Source organism: Elephas maximus, chromosome 16 (genome assembly GCF_024166365.1).
Source record: "Elephas maximus indicus isolate mEleMax1 chromosome 16, mEleMax1 primary haplotype, whole genome shotgun sequence".
In the NCBI taxonomy this organism is placed as follows: Eukaryota; Metazoa; Chordata; class Mammalia; order Proboscidea; family Elephantidae; genus Elephas; species Elephas maximus.
The window spans coordinates 21,362,200-21,389,564 of NC_064834.1; the positions used below are offsets into that span (position 1 = coordinate 21,362,200).

Here is a 27,365-nt window from a genome sequence, read left to right on the forward strand (position 1 = left end):
TAGCTAATGTTTTGAGTTTCTCCCTTTCTTCTTTTTTCAATGCGTGTGTCTATTGCTATAAATTGACCTCTGAGGTCTGCCTTTGCTGTTTTCGAAAGGTTGTGGTATGGTGGGTTTTCATTCTCGTTTGATTCTAGGAATTTTTTGATTCCATCTCTGATTTTTTCCATTACCCAATCATTTTTAAGCAGGGTGTTATTAAGTTTCCATGTAATCGATTTTTTTTTCCTTACTCTCCCTGCTCTTAATTTGTACTTTGATGGTGTTTTGGTCAGAGAAGATACTGCGAATTATCTCAATGTTTTGGATTTTGTCGAGGGTTGCTCTGTAGCGTAAGGTGTGTTCTTTTCTGGAGAACATTCCATGTCCATTGGAATAGAATGTATACTTTGCAGCTGTTGGGTGGAGTGTTCTATATGTGTCTATGAGGTTAAGTTGGCTGATTGTGCTCTTTATTTCTTCTGTATCTTTGTTGAGTTTCTTTCTAGATGTTGTGTTCTTTACCAAAAGTAGTGTGTTGAAGCCTCCTATTATTATTGTGGAACTGTCAGTTTCTCTTTTCAGGAGGTTGGAGATTTGAGTCTACCCAGAGGCACCTTGGAAGAAAGACCTGATGATCTACATCCAAAAAATCAGCCATTGATAACCCTATGGAGAACAGTTCTACTCTGACACACATGGGGTTACAATGAGTCAGAGTTGATGCAAGTGCGAATTTTTTTTTTTAAAGAGGGTTGGCTCATCTTCTGAATTGTTTCTGTTTTTATATTTAAGCTAAATATCAGCAAGAATCAAGTAGGAAAATGTTTTCTCATAGTTTGAAGTGTTGAATCAGATAAATTGGATCAGCAGTGGAACTGAGAATGTTATTACGAAATACAGCCTGTCTTGTATTCATGACTCCATATCCCCACTGAGGGTTCTGCACCAGTACTCTTAAAGGTATGCGTCTCTGTGAAAGTGTAATTTCAGCACAACCACATGTGTACACAGTTGTCCAATTGCAAGAACAATGAAACACCAGAGACTAGAGCCTTTGCAGTGTACACATAAGTACATTATAAGTTAATAGGTTAATAAAACTCTAAAAGTGAAGTCACAGTATACTGCACAGTAGTTATTTCTAAAGTTAGTGTGTTTCCTTCATATTTAATGTATTCCCCTTTCATAAAAATAAATGAGAGTATCAACATAATTTTTCCAAGCAACCAATTTCTCCCCTCCTCTACCCTAATAACTTGTTGAAAGTACAGCACATGTTGTATGTTACTGAGTAGAAAAGCTTCATTTTACTGTTACTGTTATGTTTTGGTGAAATCTGAATGCTGTTACTAACACTGCTACACCAGTGACTCCTATTTTTCAAATTCAGATCACTTTTGCCATAAAAGCAATAGTTCTCATTATTCTTGACTCTCCTACAGAATTTGACCTTTTGAAAAGATCTCGTTCCTCATCTTGTGACCCTTTAATGCTTAGTTTCCTACCTCTTTCTCTGATAATTTCTCCCGTCTCTATCACCTTTACGTTACTCCTGTATCTGGGTATTTTCCAAAAGTGTGTTCACTCTTCTGTCCATTTTCTTCCTTCATTTCTTTCCTACTCCATAATTACCCATTCTCTGCTTAACATTCCCTAGAAGGTGGGATTAGGCTTTGTCTCATCTCTGCGTCTTTGCACATATTATTGCCTCTTCCTAGAAAGTATCGTACCTCCTATTTTTCTACTAAGGTCTACCTATTTTTTCAGGTTTCAGTTTGCACATCACCTCCTTTGTGATGTGTTCCTTTCCTTATGAAGTTGGCTGCCACTCCCATGTGGTAGACATCATCTTGTGCCCACCTTTACAATAGCTCCCGTGCCATGGTACTTGTATTTTGGAAAGTCTCGTATCCATTACAAAGAAACGTGATCCAACAGAATGTGGAAATTATCAAACAATAATCATTAATGTTATACGCAAGTAAAATTTTGCTGAAGATCATTCAAAAGTGGTGGCAGGAATACATTGACAGGGAACCATCCAAAATTCAAGCTGGATTCAGAAGAGGATGTGGAATGAGGGATATCGTTGCTGATGTCAGGTGGATCTTGGCTGAAAGCAGAAAATACCAGAAAGAGGTTTACCTGTGTTTTATTGACTATGCAAAGGTATTTGACTGTGTGGAGCATAACAAATTATGGGTAACATTTCAAAGAATGGAAATCCCAGAATGCTTAATTGTGCGCATGTGGAACCTGTGTGTAGAGCAGGAAGCAGTTGTTCTAACAGAATAAGGGGATACCGCATGGTTTAAAATTAGGAAAAGTGTGTGTCTGGGTTGTATCCTTTCATCGTACTTACTCAATCTGTATGCTGAGCAAATAATCCAAGAAGCTATACTACATGAAGAAGAACGTGGCACCAGGATTTGTGGAAGGCTCATTAACAACCTGCAACATGCAAATAATGCAACTTTGCTTGACGAAAAATAAGAGAACTTGAAGCAACTACTAACAAAGATCAAAGACTGCAGCCTTTGGTATGGGTTACACCTCAGCATAAATAAAACAAAAAATCCTCGCCACTGGACCGGTAAGCAACATCATGGTAAATGGAGGAAATATTAAGGTTGTCAAGGATTGAATTTTATTTGGATCCACAATTAATGCCCACGAAAGTAGCAGCCAAGAAATCAAATGATGTATTGCATTGGGTAAATCTGCTACAACAGACCTCTTTAAAATGTTAGATAGCAAAGATGTCACCTTGAGGACTAAGGTGCACCTGGACAAAGCCATGATATTTTCAATTGCCTCGTGTGCACATGAAAGCTGGACAATGTATAAGGAAGGCCAAAGAATAATTGACACCTTTGAATTATGGTATTGGCAAAAAGTATTAAATATATCATGGACTGCCAGAAGAAAGAACATGCCTGTTTTGAAAGAAATACAGCCAGAATGTTCCTTGGAAGGGAGGATGGTGAGATTTAGTCTCACGTACTTTGGACAAGTTATCAAGAGGGAACAGTCCCTCGAAAAGGACATCATGCTTAGTAAGGTAGGTCAGCAAAAAAGAGGAAGACCCTCAACAAGATTCATTGACACACTGGTCACAACAATGGGCTCGACACATAGCACAATTGTGAGGATGGCACAGGACTGTGCAGAATTTCATTCTGTTATATGATCACTTTGAGTCAGAACTGAATATATATTTGATGTAGTGAGTGAATGAATGAGTGAGTGAGTGAATATCTACTGGTGAAATTCTACAAGCACTTAAGTCAAAGCTCTTATTCCACTTCTATATAATGGACATTCTCTACCAAATTGTGCATGTGAATCCAAATGATCAGTTCAAATACCATTCTTCCCTTAGCATTTAGGTAAAGGTGCTCTCTCTGCTCTCTAAAGCCTACTGCCCATTATTCATTCTTATGGTATTTATTGTATATTGGATTGCATTGTAGTATTATGTAGTTACTCATCCCATTGAGTCATCTAAAGGGTCTTTAAAGGCAGTCACAAATTATTTTTATATCTCCTGTAGCTCTTGGTGCATTGGCATTCAATAAATACTTTTAAAATTAAATTATTACCAAAAGATGAAGTTAATTGTGGGACATTTTACTGGTTTCCTTTTTGTTAAAGGATGAACATATCTAATCTTTAAAAAATATATCTGTCATCTGCACAATGATAAATATTCCCAAAGAAATTACCATGTAAACATTCTACATTTTTATAGGTTATTAATGCTGCACTTGCTTTGGCTGCAAGACCCAAGAGCCAAGTGGTCAAAAACACGATGGAAATGTACAAGCGCACATGGGAGAATCACATACACGTCCTCACCGAAGCTGTAGATGACATTACGAGCATTGATGACTTCCTTGCTGTATCTGGTAGGTTTTTGATTTTCTAAATTATGAATTAGCTCTTGTTGATGTTTTCAGCAGGATAATAGTCAATATAATTAACTGTATGCAATATAATGAGATGTTTTTATTGATGGACTTTCTGAAAGCAATGTGGTGTTATGTAGTAGCAGCAGGTGTGCCATTAATGGTTCTAGGATTATAAGCCTCATGCCCTGTACTCCTTATAATTCATCAGTTTTTATTATATCTCTAAAGAAAACTCTCAGTCATGGTCAAAGCATAATAGAAAATGGTAGCTAGAAGTCATAGGCTCTTCCTGGCTTTTACAATAAATCAGCTTTTATTTTGTTTTTGCTGTAATATAACCTTTTGTATTCCCTGTACTTCTTTCCCAGCCAAATTCTAGTAAACTACTCAGGAAAATGTATGTGTGTATATATATATATATGGAAAAACATTTCACTGATTTGAGATTAAGATACTTCAACAAGCAGCATATATTTTTGAGTGGATCTGGTGTCAGGAATTCAAGAAACAAATCTAAATATCTAACTACAGCAAAGATAGAGAGGCTTGAAATTCCCTATGAGACCCAGACAAGCCTCTCATCACAGATCAGAATGGCTTCCCACAGGATCATGAAGTCACTGTCATAAACAGCCAACCTCAGAAGCATAACTCATGTTTTTATTAAAGTACTGTAACAGCAAAGAACTAAACACTTGTTGGCCTTTTGTTTCCTCTTAAAAGGCAACTTAAAACTTCTCTTTAAAGTAAGTTACGTTATCCCCCTCCTCCTCCCCCACCCTTTTTTTGAGAAAAGGAGTTTCCTGGAATGTGATAGTATTCTTTTAGAAAAAATGCAAACACTTATGACTAGCTAACATCATTTTATTTTTTAGTTTCTTGATGTTGGATTTCTGTCTAACCTGTCAAGTCCATTACTTTCATAAATGTATATATGCCCGTCCGGAGCTATTGCTTGTATTTTTTCATAATATGTTGATAAAAAGAAAATATATGCTAATGAATAATTTTAAAATAATTTCATTTCTGTAGAATAACCTATTTTGAAAATACAGAAAACGTATGGAGAAAATATAAATAGACTCATATTCCATATTCAGGAATTTACGGGTGGAGCAAATAGTTAAGCATTCAGTTACTAACCAAAAGGTTGGAAGTTTGAGTCTACCCAAAAGGGCCTCTGGAGAAAGTTCTCGTGATCTACTTCTGAAAGATCTGCTCTGAAAATCACCTGCACAGTCCTGCCCTGAAATACATGGGCTCTCCGTGAGTCAGAACTGACCTGGCAACTTGTTCATACCCCTCGTTCAGAAATAAAACGATGGACATCTGATTTATTTCTTTCAAGCGCTTTTCTATGCATTTTAAAAATACTTTCAAATAATTGTGCTACGCCATATATAATTATTTGCTTTTTTCACATAACACATACTTTTCAAAAAATCATTTTAACATTACTGCTTTTGCTAACATTTAGATAAATCCTAATTTTAATTATTAGAAGCAAAGCAAAGTTAAGCATTTTTTGTCTATTTCATATTCCCTTAGTATATATTTTGAGATGTGAAGACAAAACACATCTTATATGGGGACAGTCTCTTGTAATTTAATTATTAAATGCTATGTTTGTTGTTAGGTGCCATTCAGTTTGTTCTGACCCATAGTGACACTATGTATGGCAGAATGAACCACTGCCTGGTCCTGTGCCATCCTCACAATCATTGTTGTGCTTAAGCCCATTGTTGCAGCCACTGTGTCAATCGATCTCTTTGAGGGTCTTCCTTGTTTTTGCCGATCCTCTGCTTTACCAAGCATAATGTCCTTTTCCAGGGACTGGTCCCTCCTGATAACCTGTCCAAAGTAAATAAGATTAAATCTCACAATCCTCACTTCTAAGGAAATGCTAGGTTCTGTGTTTTAGTCGGTTCTTTTGGTTACAAGGCAAAGTAACCTACTTATACTAATTGATGTAAAGGCAGTGTCTTAGTCATCTAGTGCTGCTGTAACAGAAATACCACAAGTGGATGACTTTAACAACGAGAAATTTATTCTTTCACAGTCTAGTAGGCTACAAGTCCAAATTTAGGGCATCAGCTCCAGGCGAAGGCCTTCTCTGTCAGCTCTGGAGGAAGGTCCTTGCCATCAGTCTTCCCTTGGTCTGGGAGCATCTCAACGCAGCAACCTCAGGTCCAAAGGATGAGCTCTGTTCCTGGCACTGCTTTCTTGGTGGTATGAGGTCCCCAACTCTCTGCTTGTTTCCCTTTCATCTCTTGTAAGATAAAAGGTGGTGCAGGCCCCACCCCAGGGAAACTCCCTTTATGTTGGATCAGGGATATGACCTGAGCATGGATGTTACATTCCACCCTAATCCTCTTTAACCACAGGCAGAGATTATGATTTATAACACACAGGAAAATCACAAAATGGAGGACAACCACACAATACTGGGAATCATGGCCTAACCAAGTTGACACATATTTTGGAGGGACACAATTCAATCCATGACAGGCAGTTTAATATAAAAATACTGAAGGCACGATAAGGAGACTCACCTGGGTACAAAAGAACAGGAACCAAAATTGATAGGACTTGGGTGATGCGGGAAAGCCTGGTGGCATAGTAGTTAAGTTCTATGTCTGCTAACCGAAAGGTCAGCAGTTTGAACCCACCAGGCGCTCCTTGGGAACTCTATGGGGCAGTTCTACTCTATCCTATAGGGCCGCTATGAGTCAGAATTGACTCGATGGCAACAGGTTTCGTTTTTTGTTTTTTGGAGTGACGCAAATGGTTTGCTGTCAGCTACTAGCCTAAAGGTTGGTGGCTTCCATAAAGAAAAACTCTACGAGGCAGTTCTACTCCGTTACGTAGGGTTTGCCGTGATTTGGAGTCTTCTCAATGGTAACGGGTTTGTTTTTCAGCTTCTTTTCATGAGAGATTCCTGGGTGTTGCAAATGGGTTAATTCACTTGACCCCTAACTGAAAGTCTCAAGTCTGCAGTATAACAAGAAACACCTCGGAAGAAAGGTCTGATGATCTAGTTCTGAAAAATCAGCCACTGACACCCTATAGAGCACACTTCTGCTTTGATACTCATGGGGTCACTGTGAGCTGAATTGACTGGACCACAGCTGGGAGTGGTAGTGAGTCATGAGAGCTGTGGGAGGTCCGGAATTTCAGGAGCCCTGGTGGCACAGTGGTTAAGAGCTTGGCTGCTAAACAAAAGGTTGGCATTTGAATCCACCAGCCACTTCTCGGAAACCCTTGTGGCAGTTCTACAATGTCCTGTTGGGTCACTGTGAGTTGGAATCAACTTGGTGGCAACAGATTTGTTTTTGGTTTATGGGTCCTCAAAACAGGACCCCGTGGTTTTTCCTTTTTGTGCTGAATTTACTGGCACAGCAACCTTCTGTGTCTGCTCCTTTCCATGGATTACTTTGGTGGTTCACAATATTTTTCCTGCAAGTAACAGAAAACTCACATAAAAATTGCTTAAGTAGTAAAAACTATTTAATTATTTCATGTAACTAGATGTGGGAGATAGTTGGTCCCAGGCTTACTCACCGTAGAATACTAGGGACTTGGATAGGAGCAGTCCAACACGTAGGGAGGAGTATTTTATTGCAGACATAGTTTAGAATTGCTAGTACAGGGTGATAATAAAAAGCAGACTAATATTTAATCTCTTACAGTATTGTTTTTAAATTCTCTACAGACAATACATCTTTTCATTTCCTCTACCCAGTGCAGACTACTCTTACTGCCCTGCCCTTCAGATGCCTGGCATGATGGTGGCTCAAGGCTATTAATGCTCTATGTCAGCATCTCTGGGTTCTGTTCACTTTCCCACATGGCTGAATCTTAAAGCATTACATCCTCACGCAATACCACCTAAAGCAGAAAGGAAAGGGGACTTGTGGCTTTATCTTATTAAGGAGGAAATCCTCCCCATAAAACTTTTCTTAAAATTTCTTACTTGTCGTTGACCAGAACTTGGTTCCATACCCACTCCTGGACCAATTACTGGCAAAGTGTACTGGGATTTCCACGATAGGCTTAGAAAATGCCGATAAAAGTTGAACTGATTAGGAGGCTGAGGAAGAGGGGAGTCCTGATAATTAGCACATACCAATTTCTGTGGCGTAAATACTTCCTTGTGCATAAGCTTCCGGCTACCAAGGTGATGCCATTAAACTCTGAGTTGGGAAGAGCTGCAGAGAATTGGCTATTGTGCGCTGATATAAGCAAGTTCTAGCAGCCCATTAGGATCCCTGGTGGTGCGGTGGTTAAACAATCAGTTGCAACTAAAAGGTCATACTGAAGGGTACTTGAAGATCTCTTTTAGTTTATATCCTAACTTTCTCTTAATTTGCCCACTTTTTTCAAAGTCCACGGATGCCACTGCAGTTAAGCCACCATGTTGTACCTGAATTATCACAGAATTCTCCTAATGAAACCCTTAGCTTCCACAGTTTTGCTTGAATGCCCACAATAGATATTTGCTGAATGAATAAAAGCATTTATGCCTCTTTTTAATTCTGCATCAAGATTAATTTTTTAAGGTTTATGTCTTATGCTGTCATTGACTGTGTTCAGCCTTGAAATGACTATTTAAAACATTCAAATTATAAAAAATAACTTTCAGCATTAATCATCGCAATGATCTGTGACCTTGACTTAGTGACACAGGATAACTGATACTGTCATCAAAATCCACTAACAAAGAGCTCTTTGTTTATGACATTTTAGTGAACGTGATCTTTGACTTCTACAACCTTATAATCTATATCATTTGGCAAAGTAAAATGAAAATAGTTTTTCAGTTTTCTTTCATAAATTAATACCAAATGAAAACATAATCATCCTAGCAAGATCAAAATGTTAATTGTGCACAAACTAAGCACTATTAAATCCCAACACGGCGTTTATGGAATAGAGGTGGAAGATGACCAATACAGTTGGCCTTCCATATCCGCAGGTTCCACATCTGCAGATTCAACCAACCGCAGATAGAAAATACTCAAAAAAAAAAGTGATGTGTACGCATACCCTGCTGTAGCCTACCTCCATTTCATAGGTCCTCAATCTCTCTCCAGCACTCCTTGTTTGAGCATTGTTTGCCTCGAGTCTGATGTGTACTGTGTAGTTAGTCCTACAATGGTTGCATCTATACTGAACATGTCCAAACTTCTTTTTTTCTTGTCATTATTCCCTAAACAATACAGTATAACAACTATATGCATAGCACTTACATTGTATTAGGTATTATAAGTAATCTAGAGATGATTTAAAGAATACAGGAGGATGTGCTTAGGTTATATGCAAATACTACACCACTTTATATAAGGGATTTGAGCATCTGAGGATTTGGGTGTCTGGGTGTCAGGGGATCCTGGAACCAATCTCCCAAGGATACCAAGGGACAACTGTATAGTGAATATCTATGGAAAGATGAATTATATAACATAAGTACATATTACCTATTAACATATAAATTATACAATATAATAATGATGACCTATTACTGTACTCTGGTGGTGTACTGGTTAAGAGCTATGGCTGCTAACCAAAATGTCAGCAGTTCAAATCCACCAGGCGCTCCTTAGTAACCCTACGGAGCAGTTCTACTTGGTTCTGTAGGGTCACTATGAGTCGGAATTGACTGTATAGCAACAGGTTTGGTTTTTTTGTTTTATTACTATACAACATATGTATCTCTTTAAACTATACACAGTTGAGATTTTAAAAAAGGCATCACAATATGAAGTGCTTCAAATACAAATATATCCTTTTAAAATTGAGAGTTTTAATTGTATTCTTCAAAAATGAATTTTGATAAAACTGTATTGAATATCCACTACGTGCATGACAGTATGCTGAGAAATGAGGAAGGAATTAAAAGTGGAAAAGATATAACAATTTTTTTTCCATGGAACTCACAGTCTAATGTGTATAAACCAGACTCTAAATGAAAGCTGGACAATGAACAAGGAAGACCGAAGAAGAATTTACACCTTTGAATTGTGGTGTTGGCGAAGAATATTGAATGGACCATAGACTGCCAAAAGAACAAACAAATCTGTCTTGGAAAAAGTACCACCAGAATGCTCCTTAGAAGCAAGGATAGCAAGACTGTGTTTTACCTACTTTGGACATGTTGTCAGGAGGGATCAGTTCCTGGAGAAGGACATCATGCTTGGTAAAGTACAGGATCAGCAGAAAAAAAGAAAACCCTCAATGAGTGGATAGACAAAGTGGCTGCAACAGTGGGCTCAAGCATAACGATTGTGAGCATGGTGCAGGGCCGAGCAGTGTTTCATTTTGTGGTACATAGGGTCTCTATGAGTCAGAACTGACTCAATGACACCTAACAACAACAACAACAACAAAAATGCTATGAAATGCTACTTGATTGTCAGGGTATTGGGGAAAACATTTTTAAGGAGGTAGTTGATGAGTTGGGCCTTGAAGACATTGGAAAAGCAGCACCCCAGAAAGAGAGAAAAGCACGGACAAATGCCTATGAAGGTGAACAGTGGGCTCAAAGAACAGCACGTTTGGCCAGGATGGCAGGAGCATAGTCAATCTAGTACACCTGGATTAAGATTGGGCTTGAAAAGTTAGCAAGTAATAGAGCCTTGAACTTTTATAGAAAAGGCGAGTCATCTAAGGTTTTAAATGAGAATATCGTAGACTATATCAGTTTTTCAGAACACTGACTCCAGATGCCAAAAAGTATTCTTGAGAAGTAGGTGGTATAGAGCTAAATAATGCTTTAATTGCTTTAGAAGCGAAAGTAAAGTAAATTAAATATAAAACAGGTGTTTCCTCATTTTCCAAGAAATTAAAGCATAAGATTGACACATCTGAGGCGTAACAATAGGAAGGTGAGGACCAGCTTGAGGACTGGAACCACGTTAGGCTAAATAACTCGGGTTTCCATTTACCAAGAAAGTCACTTTTCCTCATTTGGCTAATCTGGTGATGACCTGCAGCCAGGATCTTCTAAACCACTGATGGTGGTAAATTACATGCAGGACGGCCTATGCCACTGGCTAAAAAAAAAGACAGACTTGTCATTGTTATAAATTATATATATATTCACCCTGGATTCTCTGAGATTACATTTTCATGTAATGATATGCAGTTCTATGATCATTTTGGAGACTGAAGAGAAATTGTAGACACAGCTTTACGTAAGTCATGAAAAGACAAGGAGAAAGCATGTATTCAAAAATGATTGAACAGGCTCCCACAAAGTAATTCATTATTGCTCTATTGATAATTACATTTTGAATTACTGCCTGTATTGACATGGCTAAAGAGTAGTTTCGGCATGTGAACTGGAATTTATCACATGTTTTCCCATGCACTAACAGGTAGGTTCACTGAAGACAATCTCATTTGAATGAACGATAGGTATACTGCAGGACTGTTGTTTGAATATGAGTCAGATCTTTAGAAAAGCCATCGTTGGAATTCCTTTTTTGACTTTGTCAAGATCAGTCGAATTAAAGAATTTCTACCACAACTTTAATGTAGAGCTGGAGTAATCATCAATAACCTTGCTGATTGCATGAATAGTGCTAAGGGTTTGTATTTTAGACTTGCATAAAAATATAATAAATATTTCCTAAACTCTGTAGATGTACTAGGTAAAAACTAATAAAAAATATTTTTTTATTTTTTTACCAGCTATGTACTTATAAAGGCTCTGTATAATAAAATACAGTTTTCATAAAAGATTTGCTCAGTTGTCTCAGTGACTGTATGTATGGCATTAAAAAACATTTGCCATAGCCATAAGTATTGATATAGATGTTCAACCAAAAGAGAATCAAAGTTAGTCTCGTAATTTCATTTGCATTCAGTTATGTCTGGGCATTGTCTCAACTCTAACCCACTGCCATCGAGTCTAAGCACATACAATTAATCAGCTTAATTGGGATTAATAAAAGTTCTTCATAAGGTGAATCTTATGGGTAATTTTAGAGAGTATGCAAGGGATTAGAAGGAAAATTTCTCCTTCTCACCCATTTCCCACTCACTAGTAAGTCCAAGATATGATCGTTGTAATATTATAAATGCTTGCTTTCGCCTTGTAACATAAATTTACTAGTAGAGAACCAGCTGCTAGAGATTTCAGGCTTTCATAATGCTAATACACTACCTGTCACATGGTAGGTTTAGAATATGACTATTAAAAATCTAAACTAGAAAAAAAAATTATGTACTTAAAGATACCAAAAATCTAACATTTAATTGTAATGTATTGATTTTTAAAATATTCATTGACATCTAGACTGATGGCCAGACAGCTCCCAATAACTTTTTTATTTTAGTTGATTTTAGAAACTTTCAGTTGTGGATAACACTTAGATGTATTTTTTTTTTTTTTTAATAGTTCTAACGTTACCTGTGAAAACAGTCATGAGCAAAAGGAATGTATTTGCTTTTGCTGTATCTAAATAGGAGCCCTGGTGGTGCAGTGGTTAAGAGCTTGGCTGCTAACCAAAATGTAGGCAGTTTGAATTCATCAGCTGCTCCTTAGAAACTCTATGGGGCAGTTCTACTCTGTCCTGTAGGATCGCTCTGAGTCAAAATTGATTTGACGGCAATGAGTTTGGTTTTTTTTTTCTGCTATCTGTCTTAGTCATCTAGTGCTGCTATAACTGAAATACCACACGTGGGTGGTTTTAACAAAAAGTTTATTCTCTCACAGTGCAGTAGGCTAGAAGTCTGAATTCAGGGCGTAAGGCTTTCTCTCTCTGCCAGCCCTGGAGGAAGGTCCTTGTGATGGATCAATCTTCCCTTGGTCTGGGAGCATCTCAGTGCTGGAACCTCAGGTCCAAAGGACACACTCTGCTCCTGGCACTGTTTTCTTGTTGGTATCAGGTCCCGCTGTCTCTCTGTTTGCTTCTTTCTTTTATATTTCAAGCGAGTGCCTCAAGACACAGTGCAATATTGTAGGTTGAGTCCTGCCTCACTAACAAAACTGCTGCCCATCCTCCCTCATTAACATAGAGGCAGGATTTACAATATATAGGAAAATCACCCAATACCAGGAATCATGGCCCAGCCCAATTGATACACACATTTTTTGGAGGACGCAATTCAATCCATGACAGTATCTAAAGAATTGAATATAACAAAATTTAAATCCCCATGCCATTATTTAATATTCCTTGAAAACTTGAATCTACCGTACTGTTTTGACCGTGATTTATGTACTTTGTATTTCCATAATAAATTGTATATAAATCCTGTTCACCTACCTACATGAGAAATTTCATGGAGACAGCCTTGTGACTTGACTCTTTGTTAACTAGGTTCTAAAATATGGTTATTTAAAAATGTGTAAGGTGTTTCTGACCATTTCATCTTAAGCTAACATCATATCCAAAGTATAAAAAGCTGCTAAGGAACAATGGAAACTTATTCTAAACTGATAAATCAGTTATAGTTTTACTAGCTTCTGTTTATCGCATTTAACAAAAAATATGTGGTGACAGTGTTGCTTAAAAGCACTTTAATAAAGCATGGTATATTTATACTATCACTGTTTAAATAAATAAGTTTATAATTTTCTTGCATCAATATTTTTGTGGTTCCATATTGTTCGTGTTTGTTTTGTTTTACTTTAGTACATGGCTTTTTTTTTTTTTTTTTTTTACATGTTTTTCACAAGAAATGCTACCATTAATATGTGTAGAACCATTTATTCCAAGACCTTAATATTTCTGCAATCATTGTCCCACCAGGAGTGACTTTCGCTGGTATAATCGTGTTTGATAGACATAAATCTATCACAGAGAACTCTGAATTTTTCATAGTTTCAATTCAATAAATGGTATAGTTGTGGCTGCCTATTATCTCCTATAAAAAACTGTGCTGCCTCTCAAATTATTTTCTGCATTTTTTCCTTTTTTAATGTCAAAATATGGAGGTCATGTTTAGACCATGATTCTGAGTTTTCCGTCCAGAACCTTCCTGAATTAGGGAGAAAGATATACCTAACTCTTAAAGCTGGCTCTTGATTTGTTACTCATTCCCCTGTTGAATCAAATAACAAAAACTCAAGTCCCTTGCTCTATAAATCCATGAGTGTTCATGCAGACGCAGCAGGATAATTTTGTATGGTTATAAAAAGGCAAAATAAAAATCCCTTTGAACTAGATTAAATATGATTTTAGTGGTAAAATAAGACTTTCTCTTTTCCCTCTATCCCCTGGAAGTTAGTGAGATTCTGGAAAATAAATGTAAAAAACAAACAAAACCCACAAAATTAGTAAAAAATAAAGTCAAAGGAGAAGCAACTAAAAACCATGAATGTGTACAGACTGTTAGATTTTACTTCATTGCGGTGCCTTGTACAGTGCTTTGTATTTTGCAGATACCTAATAAACATTTAATTAAATCTGTTTTACTTGGATAAACTCCCATTTGATTTCTACGACAGCAGTCTCCAAGTGAAGGAGTGCAGAATTTACTGACTATATTTCAGAATCACTGAACGCAAGCTTTAGAGTAAAGCCAGTATGTATATGTAGCATAACTATTCTAAGCAGATTGCAAAAAATTAAGCATAGCTATGCAAAGTGATTTCTTTTTGATGTAGTACTGTTTCCAAATCAGGTCTTCTCCTAGCTGTATAATTGCACAAAATGATCACTCTGCACCCTTCACCAAGGTAAAAGATGAAGCTTATTCCCTCTAGTGCTCAAGGTTTATGTGCTAAGATCTTTATTTCCTGATGTAAAACCTGGTGTGTTTTCAATTTGATTTTGTAATTCACTAAATTTAAATTTTTCTGCTTAATTAGGCACTAACAAGTGATATGAAATGTGGGATGTATGTCTTTCAAACGTTTTATGTCACGAACCTAAATGATTGCCATGACAGTAGAGAACACTCTAATGGGCCTTTGGAAAAAGAACTGTGAAGAAAAAATGAAAATGCTGTACTTTTAATAGCATCTGGCTGAGCACCGTTAAATTGTCAGAAGTTTTAAGTAATATGTAAAAATTCAGTCTATCTGGCAATGATGCGTATGTAAGGAGCCATAAGGAAGCACACCTTGATTAGATTTCCATGAAAGATCAGCTTTTTTTCCCCCTGGAAACTATAAAAGGATATTTTGTGGAGATTCCTCTTGTTAGCTTTTTTTTTAAAAAAAAAATATATAAAAAGCCTTTAAAATTTTAAAGATTTTGTTGTTGTGAAGAAATGTTGCTTATCTATAAAACAAGACTAAGAAGAATTCCTTGTGCATCTAAACAGAGGTTACACTCACTGATAATAAAATACCACATTTCTACTTCTTTGACCCAGACCGTGACATTTTAGTATAAGAATGAATTTTAAATACTATTGTAGCAGATAAATTTGGGAATTGACCCTCAAAGAGTTACAGGCATGATTTTTTGATGTATATGTTTTCTACAACGATAATCCAATTACTCTTGGACTTTTAGTATCCATGTCTTCTGGTTTATGACTAGTTCAATTCTAATTCTCTTCCTATGTGTATCTCTTCTATTTCTTTTGAAAAATGTGCACCAATGCAAATGATATGTTGGAAGATGGTGGAGAATTCTTTCATTTGACTTCTTACTGCCTTGTGGCGTATTTGGTATAGAAAAATGAAGAAAATGTGATTTTGTATTACTGTTTTGCAATAAGTGACCACATAACCGTTATCATCTTTAATACATAATATGCCATATCAGAGTACAGTTTGATTATTATTAAAAGAAAAATTATCCCTACATAGCATTTCCTCATGGGATGTAATTTTCTGTCCTTTTCACTATACACATCTCAATCCGCTGAAATTTTCAGATTAGAAAACCACTTTCTCCTTTAAAATTTTATCATCTAGTCCTTTTCTATGCTCCGTCATAATGTGGAATTTACGCTATAACTTTTGTCACTTTTTGCCTTATACTTTTTTTGTTTGTTTTGTCTTTTGCATAATTTTGTAATTTCTGGAGGGTAGGAATGTTATCGTTCATCTATGTCTCCATATCACTTAGCACAGTGCCTTGTGTCTAATAGTATGCCAATAATCTGATACCTTACATTAGTTTATTCAATGTCAACTAAGATAAGGTGTTGTATCCATGCAGTAAAACTAAGACAGTTCCTTCTTTGGCTCTTACCATTGAAGAAATAAATGACAACCGTGCTTTAATGAGCCAGCCTTTCTTTCCAATGCTTCCTTATTGTCCTTAGAAACTGAATTTATTTTTGTCATTTGGGGACCTTGGAGATTCTGTAAGAATGTTCTGATTTTTTCTAATAGATTACTTAATTTAAATCTGGCATTTATCATATGGTAATATTTGCATTGTTTTTTTCTGTATTATTATGGTAATAAAATAGTGATTATGTCATTTAATCAAACTGGAAAACACTTCCTTGTCATATTTTAGATATGCCATTTACAAATGACTTTATTAGGATATTTTTGTTTTATTCTGAGCATTACATAGTTAAGTAATTTCCTTATAACATCTACTAACCCACTCAATTATTCCATGGAATTAAAAAAAAACCAGGTTCATATTTTGACATTGGCATGATTTTCAGGCTATGGATAGTGATACTAATAAACATGGTTTTCTTAGGATTTTAGTGAAAGGTTTTCAAGTATGCATCATGACTTATTTGGCTTAGCTAAGGTCCAATTAACCTAAGTAAAAATAATACAGAAAATAAAGTAAAAAAATCAAATCATCTCTTTTTATCTATCACTCTATGCTATCTAGTTGTTAGGAAATTTCCTTCAGTTAATGTCATTACTGCCTAATGCAAATAGTTTCTATATGTGAGCTAAAGAAAATGACTGGCAGTATATTTTTCCTTTCCTCTATAATGAAGCTTAGCTGAACTTCCCAATTATGTAGGCTCGTTTATATCCTGGTAATGATCAGCGAGATGTAAGGAATCACAGTTGGTCATTGATTACTGCATTGATCTCTGTATACCCAGACAGTAATAAAATATTTTATAACCACTATCTTTTTCCTCCTGAATCAGTCTTTTTAAATTCATGTATATTTGATAGCAGTAAGTCTAAATCCTGGTTATTTAAAATGCATCGTAATATCAAATTTCTTATCATTCATTAATCTAATTCTTAGTAAGTGTTGATTTCTTTTCCATCCTTCTGGAGAGTGATCCTAGAATGTGACTGCTAAATTGGTGGGATGGATTCAGAACTCTGAGTTTATGGGCTATCTATGGCATAATTTTACCTTCCTAATTCAAAGTGGTTTATGCATATGCCATGCTGTGTGGTCAACATGTTAATATGCCAATAAATAGGCACATTTACCTGGAACTGATGGGGTGTAGGGGGCAGAAATTTGCTACAAACTGGTGGTTTGGTAAAACAGCATCGAATGCAGGCACCATTTCTTTCACCCTTCTCCTCAGTGTTCCCCATCCAACTTACAACAAGGGACAGACAGTTCCAGCCTGTCATCTTGCAAAGGAAATTACTGTTGATCATTTGGCCTCTTTCACTTACTAGCTATGTGGCCTTGGGAAAATTGCTTCTCACCCCTTGTTTTTTTATTCTGTAAAATGGGAGTAATAACTTCTGCCTGACAGATCATCTTTGGAACTAAAGTAGACAATGATTCAGAAAGTGCATAGCAGAGTGATTGTGTCAGAGTACCCTCAACAATATTGGTTGACTCTAGATCAAGGTTACTTAAAAAATGAATGTCCTGATCCTTCCTTCATTCAGCACACAGGAGTCATTACATTTCCTGTTTCCTAACGTTCCAATCTCCGAACAATCTTTATGTCTGATAGAGTAATTTCTCATCTTCCATCTACTGCTCCTTTGCTGGTACCAGGCTTAAGGAAGAGTTTGGGAACATATTACTCTAGGTGGCTTGTTAATCAGGTTCACAACTCTTTGTTGATGTAAGTGTAAGTAAACTCTGCACCTAATCTTGGGACTATTTTTAATACAAATGTTGTGGTTGTTGTTAGTTACCACAGAGAGGGCTTAAACTCATGGAGAAAATCTACTATCACTTAAGAGGTGTGTTTGGGGTGATAATTTCTTTTTTTTTAAAGAATAGTGGTAATGGTTGCACCGCTTGGTGAATGTAATTAATGTCACTGAATTGTACTCTTAAGAGTGTTTGGAACAGCAATTTTTTTGTGATAAATATTTTACCACAATAAAAAGGAATGGTGAAATATAAATTCCATAAGGAGGATTTGTGATATTGGAATTTTCAGTGTGTTTCCTGCTGTCTCTGGGAACACATGGAATAAGAAATGTCAAATATCCTGGAATTCTACCTGGCCGTATATTCTACCCAAATCCACTCCCCTTGAGTTGATTCAGACTCATAATGACCTATAGGACAGAGTAGAACTGCCTATAGGGCTTCTAAGGCTGTAATCATTAAGGAAGCAGACTGACACATCTCTTTCCCCACAGAGTGGCTGGTGGGTTTGAACCACTGACCTTTCTGTTAGCAGCTGGGTGCTTAACCATTGTGCCACCAGAGCTCTCTGTATCTGCTATGTACGGCTTTAATATTCAGTTGGTTAAGTGGACCTGATTTTCTTTTCTGTTGTTTTTAAATTGATGGTTTTATTTCATATTTACATAGATGGTTGGGCAACGAAGAGCCCTGGTGACACAGTGGTTAAGAGCTCAGCTGCTAACCAAAAGGTTAACCGTTTGAATCCACTGGCTGACCCTTGGAAACCCTATGGGGCAGTTCTACTCTGTCCTATAGGGTCGCTATGAGTTGGAATCAACTCTACAGCACCAGGTTTGAATTTTTTGGTTTGTTGGGCAATGAATTGTGTCTCCAGCTGTCTGTGGAAGAACTTGTTGCATTAATAGCATAGAATTTGTAGTCAAGACCCAAAAAAACTAAAAAGAACCAGGTGAATCAGAAAGTTCACAGACACTTAACTTCATAAGGAATTAAATGGCAAAGGAGATGCAAGCTACTGCTTTCTTAATGTTTTGAACATATTTGTTGAGGAGAGCAGATGGGTGTGGATTTAGAAGGATTTTAACAGCTCTTATGTGTTTAGAAGTCTATCAAGGGCTCTTGGTGTCAATGCATTACTTTTGTTACAGACCATCTATCTCTGTTCTCTATGTCATTGTAGTTTTGCAAAAGAAATGCAATTGGTATTATAAGGCTGTTTTATATAGTGCAACATATTGAATTATTATTAATTGCAGGGGAAAACATGCTCTGGTTAAAACATTAGTTTCCTGTTTTATAATTATATCACCATTGATCTTTTAATTGTTCCAGAAGAATATTTTGTATCCTTGCCTCATTCCTGTCTTGCTCTTTGTAAATTTGATCCAGCAGTTAGTAATATTCTCACTATATTTCCCTAGAGATGATCTGTGCTTTTCAGTACAACTTGGTATGTTCACAGTTTTCAGTTCCTTTTTCAAGATTTCATAAACCCCCCAATTCATATTAAAGAACAAGGAAGAGATAAGCCCAACTTCTTAGGCCAGATGGTGAGAAATCAGGTAACAGAGGAAAAAATGAAAAGCTATTCAACACCTATTTTGCTTCTGCCATCTCTGTCAAGGAGAGTGATTTTTAAACTAGATGAGGTATAACATGGTTTGTTATACCCCATAGTTTACTATTCCAATCAATGGGATGGTAAAAGTACCTGGCTGCGTTAAATTATTTTAAACCTCAAGGCTAGACAAATCACATTGTAGAATTCTGAGAGAACTGGCAGATGTTGATGTAAAACTACTTTCAGTAATTTTTTACAGAACCACAGGGAATAACAATAGAACTAGAGAACTAAAGAAGGGAAAATACTAGAAGTAGGGAAAACACAGGTGGTTACTAACATCAATTGCTGAACTTCCGCAAGCTTCTGGAATCAGTTTAAACAATCTAAGAATGTATATAACAAAGAAGATCGTGATTCACTAAGAACCATAATTCTTACACTCCGAGAATTTTCTTCTCTGATAGTTGATAAAGAGATGAAGAGAATTGTACATAAATAGATGATGTATAGGAATTTACAGGATGTTTGGTATAGTCATGATTTCCTTGTAGAAAACATTGAGAAAGGTAGAAAAAGGGAGTTTGCAGTTCCACAGCCAGTGTTGAATAACAGATCAATGTCTGTTTAGAAAGAGGAGACTAATATATGTGGGACAACTTGTAAACCACCTAGTACTAACTATGCCTTAATGAGGGCAATATTACCAGAGAGAAGAAAGAATGATCCCTAGTGGGCTGATCAGAGAAAATTAGAGGAAAAAATATTAGAATCTGAAGCGGGCTTTGATGGATAGGAGGTATTCAAAAGACGAAAATGTGGAAGAAGAAAATGGGCATTCAAAACAAAAAGAATGGATTTGAGGCATTCATGGCACTTTTTTATCCCCTGCTGCCTTGAAATTTGGCGCTCTGGTGACACAGTAGTTAAGAGCTGGGTTGCTAACCAAAAGGTCAGCAGTTTGAATCCACCAGTTGCTCCTTGGAAATCCTACAGGGCAGTTCTACTCTGTCCCGTAGGGTTCCTATGAGTTGGAATCAATAGCACGGCAACTGGTTTTGTTTTTTTGGTTGGCCTTGAAATTATTTCTGTTTATCTCTTATTTTAGGGGGTAGTAAAATTAGGAATATTTCTCCTTTCTGGGTCAGATCATACTTTGATTTATTTTAATTTTAACATTTCATATGTCTTTGTTATAGTTCCAGTACCATACTTTGTTCCGCTATCGTTCATACTGCTTTCAGCCCTCTGCCTGAAGTTGTGAATACTCAGTTGTCTGCTAGTCCCAGAACTGCTTTTCTGGTGGGTAGGGATGGTGGACAGAAGGGTTGACCACCATGCCCAAACTCTCAAGTGTCTTCAAGCTCATGCAGGCTGCCAGTCTAACAAAGGGGAGCACTTCTTCTAACCTTTCTAATTACTCGTAAAATAAATTAGGCTGTCATAGAAATCCTATTGTATCCTCTTTTGCCTCATTGGGGATACAAAGAGACAAGACTTTCCCTAATCTGTTTAATACTGTCTATTTAATCCAAAAAAGCGAGCAAGAAAGATTCCTAAATAAAACAGACTTCAAGTGGGAGATCAAAAATGGTACTTACTCCTCATGTGCAAATATGTAGTTTCAGAACAGATTAATAAAATAATGGTCATTATACTTAGCCTCATGCATTCCTTTGAGAAGAAATAAGTGTATTAAATGAAAGTGGATCAGCTTCTCCCATCCCATTAAGGAAAATTAGCAAAGAATTATCATAAACCTTCACAACTAGATGATAGGTTCTGGAGGACAAGAAGTGCCCCTTTTACTTCTTTTATCTCCCACAAAGTCTTGTAATCCATCTTTGCATGTAGTAGGTCCATATTAAATGTGTATGGAATTAATGAAGCATAAAGCTATTTTAGAGCAAGTCTATGGTGTGCAATTTAGTATCCTGACTACATTAGGATTTAAGGAGCTATCCTTGGCAATAATGTTATCTTAGTTACCTAGTACTGCCATAACAAAAATACCACAAATGGGTGACTTTAAAGAACATGAATTAATTTTCTCACATTTCTGGAAGCTAGAAGTCTTTCAGGGCATTGGCAGGGCTAGGCTCCCTCGCATTCTCTCTTTCTTTCTCTGTGGGCTCTAAGGGAAGATCATTATTTCTTTTTGCTTCTGTGGCCCAGGGTTTCTTGGTTGCTTGTAGATGTATTTTCACATGGCATCTGTCTTTCCCCTGTGTGTTTGTGTATGTTCTTCTCTTTTTATAAGACAGCACTCAAGGGATTAGGTTTAGGACGCACCATACTCAAGTATGATCTCATTATATAACAAAGAAAACCTCTGTTTCCAAAAAGGATCATATTTATAGGTACAGGGGTTAGGACTTCAACATAATTTTGGGATGGACATAATTCAATTCATAACAAGCAGTGTACACATTTCTTTTTGGGGAGGGATTAAGGACAACAGAACTATCTAAATAAAACAGATAAAAATGAAATGGCTATGGTTGAAGTCTCTAGAAGACCAGCGTCCTGCAACCACTTCCTAATCTCTTCTTTTCTATGTTAAAAAAAAAATAGCTATGGCTTTTTACTGGAGGGCCCTGAGGACTTTGAAGGACCCAATTTTAAAATAACAGCAACAAATTTGAGGAATTGTTTTGGGCAGGGCATGCTAGGTTATGCATTGGTAGCAAACAATGAAAAACGTTAGCAGCTTTAAATGCAAAAGGTCTGCGTCTTACCACATTATACATCCATTGTTCATTACACGTCAGAAAGGGATGTCTGCATATGGTAGTTACTCAGGGGCTCATACTGATGAGGGCTGTATCTTGACACACATTTCCTCATGCAAACAGGCAGGGGAAAGAGAACATGGGAACTACACATGCACTTCTGCTAAAAAATGCTATTTTCCTTATGTTTCATTTCACATGGCCATGCTGCCTGAGTTCAAGTGGACAGAGAAGTTTAATCTATGCCAGGGAACTGACATTTGAGAACTTTCCTAATGATAACCATAGATATATTCCAAAAATACCCTGTCTCAGTAGTCAATCACGGATCTGTGGTTTATGAATTTATGTAAGTTCTTCTTTAATGAGTTTATGTTTTGTTTACATAAGATCACAGAAAAAATTTATATATTGATTACACTATGTATAAAAATTTTTCCCTTTAGGTGGTGAATAACTGATTCAGGTTGAATGGATTCGATTATTTCTGATTCAATGAACAATTTCTTGACTCTTCTTCCTCATGCCAGTTTGTTTTTTAATTATTTTCATCATATTCCTCTTAAATGTTTGTCTTACAAACCTAAGATAAATATCCAATAAATATGAAGTATTTGCTGTGTATAAAATGATATGAGAAAATAGTGTAAACCCTGTATTCCAGGACAGAAAATATCAGACACTCATAAATTATCATGTAAATTATCATAATAGGTGTAAAATTTAGAAGTTAAATAGTAGAGGTGTCAGAGGCTATGATTGTCCCCAAAGGCAGGATAAGAGACCTGCGATGGTTAAGGTTATGTGTCAAGTTCGCTGAGCCATGATTTTCAGTGGTTTGGCAGTTATGTAATGATGTTGTTTGACAGTTATGTACTGGTGTAATTTGACAGTTATGTAGTGATGTAATTTGACAGTTATGTAATAATGTAGTCATCCTCCATGATGTGATTAGCCAATCAGTTGTAAGGGAATATTCCTTAAAGGTATGGCCTGCATCTAATGTTTATATGGACACTCTGGCAAAGCTTGTTGGCTTGCTCTGGATCCTGCACCCAACTTGTCATCCTCTGACCTTCAGTTCTCGGAATGTGAGCCAGCAGTCTGCTGCCAGACCTGCATATCTTGGGATTCACCAGCTCCTGCAATCCCATCAGCCAACAGACTTCTACCTGACCTGCAGATCTTGGGATTCGTCAGCTTCCACAGTCCTATGAACCAGCAACCTGCCATCTGACTGCCAGTTCTGGGATCTGACAGCTTCCACAGCTCCTTGAGCCAATAGCCTGTCATCTGACCTGCTGATCATTGGTTCATCAGTCCCTGCAACCATGTGAATCAGGAGAAGCCTCCAGCCTGATGTCTGATCCACAAACATGGGACTTGCCAGCCACCACAGCTATGTGAACCATTTCCTTGAAGATTATATATATATATATATACATATATATATAATTCCCTGGTTTTGGTTCTCTAGGGAAACAAGGCTAAGACATTTGGTACTGAGAGTGGTCCTAGGGAGAAAAAATTGTAAGGATGAGCTTTTTAAATTGACTAAGTCTGACTAGTCTTAAAGGTGCTGATGACTCTGCCTCCAGTAGTAAGGAGGGCACTGCAATCCATGGCATGAGGTGGCAATAGAAATATGCAAAATAGCACTACCAATGGATCAAATATTTGTGAGAGACAAGGCTCTGGGTGATTGCATATTTTGTGCATTTGTAAAATTTTATCAAAAATGAGAAGTATGAGGAAGCTGATTGGTCGGTCCTGCTTTCACTAGACAAAGTCCTAAAAGAAAGAGATGAGCTCAGGGCTTCAGAGTCACTGCTCAAGTGCCACATAAAAGACGTGAAAATTGCCACTTGTGCCCTGAAAGAAGCCTCATTTCTTGTAGTAACAGAGTTGATATTGCTGAAAACCAAACACAGAGTCTTATCGTAAGAGTGGCTAAATTACAATGTCAGTTGAATTCTCAACCTCGAATGGGATCTGAAGCTAAAGTTGGGGCATTGTTTGGGAAAAAAATGGATCCTGAAATTTGGGACGGGGAATATGGGCAAATAATCAGGAAGCTGGAACACTGAGCCTCTAAATTTCGTTGAGTCACTCCTGCCAACAGAACCAGATCTTTTACTCCCATCTGAAGAAATTATTCTATCTGCTAAGTCACCCTCCCCAGTAAAAGGATTATCCCTTCTATGCCCATCTGATGAGATTAACTCAGATGTGTCTGAAAAGCCTTTGTCTGAGTCATTGCCTGAGGCATCACTGAGGCAGATACCTTACAAGACACTGCTGAGTGTTCCCAGGACCCTCTCCCAGCATGTTTTTGCTTCTTGACCTATGACTAGACTTAATTCCCTTCAAGGCCAAAAAGGTAAAGTAAAAAATATGACCCAGAAGAACATATGCTACACTCCAAAAAAACTCCTTGATTTTTGTAATATGTGCAAACAGAAACCTGGGAAATAAGTGTGGGAATGACTATTCAGGGTGTCAGATGATGGTGCAAGGAATATAAAGTTGGGTCAGTCTGAGGTTATTGATACAGCCCTACTAAGCACAGGTTCTTTGTTCTTTGTTTCAGCTTGAGATTAGAAAGGATCTAATAGTTTGTTTGGTCACTGAAGCGTGAATTAAGCAGTGGCCTACACTAAATCAAGTTGAAATGCCTTGGGATACTGTAGAAGAAGGCATCCAAAGGGAAACTGGCATTTCAAAGTGGATTTATCAAGTTCGATCCACAGACCAATTCATGGAGTGCCCAGAGGGCACACTTTTCACCATTTGGACACTCTTTTCACCACAATGGTGAGGAACAAATTTATGAATGGAGACCCAGTAGCCTTTAAGATTGCCATGATTGCTATTTTATGTAAGTCAGATCTGACAGTGGAAACTCCTCTAATTGAATTAAGATACTAACTACAATGGGTCTGATTGGACCCTGTGGTGATAGGGGACAAGTGGTGGCACTTAACTGCCAAAGACAAGGTGGTGTGGTTATCATAGTAGATAGCGGTGTCCAAGCAGTAATCAGAATAGTCTGGCTAGTATGAACTTACAGTGTTGGCTACTTAGTCATGTGGCCTGAGCTGCCCATCATGAACCTGAAGTTGTATGACTTGCAGAGCCATAAAATTAGATGTGCACAGCAGCAGTCCATCTTTAAATGGGAGTCATATACACATTGGGCCCAAGCAGGACCTGAAGGCACAAGGAAATTGCATGAGGAAGTGGCCTAAAGGCCTATGCTTTCCACTCCAGTCACATTACCTGTCCTCTCACATTCTGCACCTATGTCCTCAGAAGTAGTTCCTTATGACAATTGGACTGAGAAAGATAAAACTCGAGCCTCATTTACAGACGGTTCTGTGCAATATGCAGGCGCCACTCGAAAGTGGACAACAGCAGCATTGCAACCCCTTTCTGGGACCTCCCTGAAGGACAGTGGTAAAGGGAAATCCTTTCAATGGCAGAGCTTCGAGCAATGCATCTGGTTTTTAACTTTGCTTGGACGGTGAAATGGCCAGATGTGTGATTGTATCCTGATTCATGGGCTGTGACCAATGGTTTGGCTGGATGATGAGGGACTTGGAAGGAAAATAATTGGAAAATTGGTGTCAAGGAATTTGGGGAAGAGGCATGTGGATAGACCTCTGTGAATGGGCCAAAGAAGTGAAGCTATTTGTGTCTCATGTGAATACTCATTAAAGAGTAACCTTAATAGAGGAGGATTTTAACAATGAAGTGGATAGGATGACATGTTCTGTGGATGCCAGTGAGTCTCTTTCCACAGTCAGTCCCATCATAGACCATTGGGCTCATGAACAAAGTGGTCATGGTGGCAGGGATGGAGTTTATGGGTAGGCTCACCAACAGGGACTTCTACTGACCAAGGCCGACTTGGCTATAAAAGCCACTGCTGAATGCCTAACCTGCCAGCTGCAGAGACAAGCACTGAGTCCCTGATATGGCACCATTCCTCAAGGTGATCAGCCAGCAACCTGTGGCAGGTTAAATACCTTGTACTGCTTCCATCACGGAAAATTCAGTGTTTCAGTCTTACTGGGATAGACACTTACTCTGGACACAGATTTGCCTTCCCTGCATGCAGTGCCTCTGCCAAAACTACAGTCCGTGGACTCACAGAATGCCTTATCCACCATGATGGTATCCCACATAGCAGCGCCTCGGATCAAGGGACTGACTTCCCGGGAAATGAAGTATGGAAATGGATCCATGCTCATGGAATTCACTGGTCTTACCATGTTCCTCATCATCCTGAAGCAGCTGGCTTGATAGAAAAATGGAATGGCCTTCTAAAGACACAATTACAGCACCAGCTAAGTAGTAACAGTAGGGTTCGGGCAATGCTCTCCAGTGTCCAATATATGATACTCCTTCTCCCATAGCCAGAATTTATGGCTCCAGGAATCAAGAATGGAGATGGGAGTGGCACCACTCCCTATTACTCTATGGGACCCACTTGCAAAATTTTTGCTTCTTGTCCCCATGACCCAATGCTGTGCTGGTCTAGAAGTTTTAAGTCGAAGGGGAGGAATGCTCCCACCTGGAGAAACAACATGGTTTCCACTGAACTCAAAATTAAGATTGCTGCCCAGCCTCTTTGGTCTTCTCATGCCTCTGGATCAACAGGCAAAGAAGGGAGTTACCATATTGGCTGGTGTGATTGACCCTGATTAACAGGAGGAAATCAGATTTATTTTGCATAATGGAGGTAAAAAAGTGTATGTCTGGAATGCAGGAGCTCTCTCAGTGTGTCTCTTACTATTACCATGCCCTGTGATTAAAGTCAATGAAAAACTACAGCAACCCAATTCTGACATGACTACTAACAGCCCAGACCCTTTGGGAATGAAGGTTTGGATCACTCAACTAGGGAAAGAACCATGGCCAGCTGAGGTGCTTGCTGAGGGCAAAGGGAATATGGAATGGATGGTGGAAGATGGTAGTTCTAATTACCAGTTACGACCATGTGACCAGTTGCTGCTGAAATGAGGACTGTAATTGTTATGAGTATTTCTTCCTTGTTTTATTATATATGTATGTTTGTGTATATGTACGTGTGTGTGTGTGTGTGTGTATGAGTCAGAATCAACTTCACAGCAATGGGTTTGATTTTTTTTTAATATATATAGCAATTATTTTGGGTTTCGTCCCTCCCTTATAAAATATAAGA

At 37.7% G+C, this 27,365-nt stretch overlaps 1 protein-coding gene across 4 annotated transcripts in view; it reads left to right on the top strand.

Moving 5' to 3' along the window:
• Positions 1–27,365, top strand: part of CTNNA3 (catenin alpha 3) — a 1,852,175-nt gene that overhangs the window by 1,255,249 nt on the left and 569,561 nt on the right. For all 4 annotated transcript variants that reach the window (XM_049856013.1, XM_049856014.1, XM_049856011.1 and 1 more), the window contains one exon: positions 3,734–3,890. In XM_049856013.1, coding sequence (XP_049711970.1) covers positions 3,734–3,890 — 157 coding nt within the window. The remainder of the gene's footprint in view (positions 1–3,733; positions 3,891–27,365) is intronic.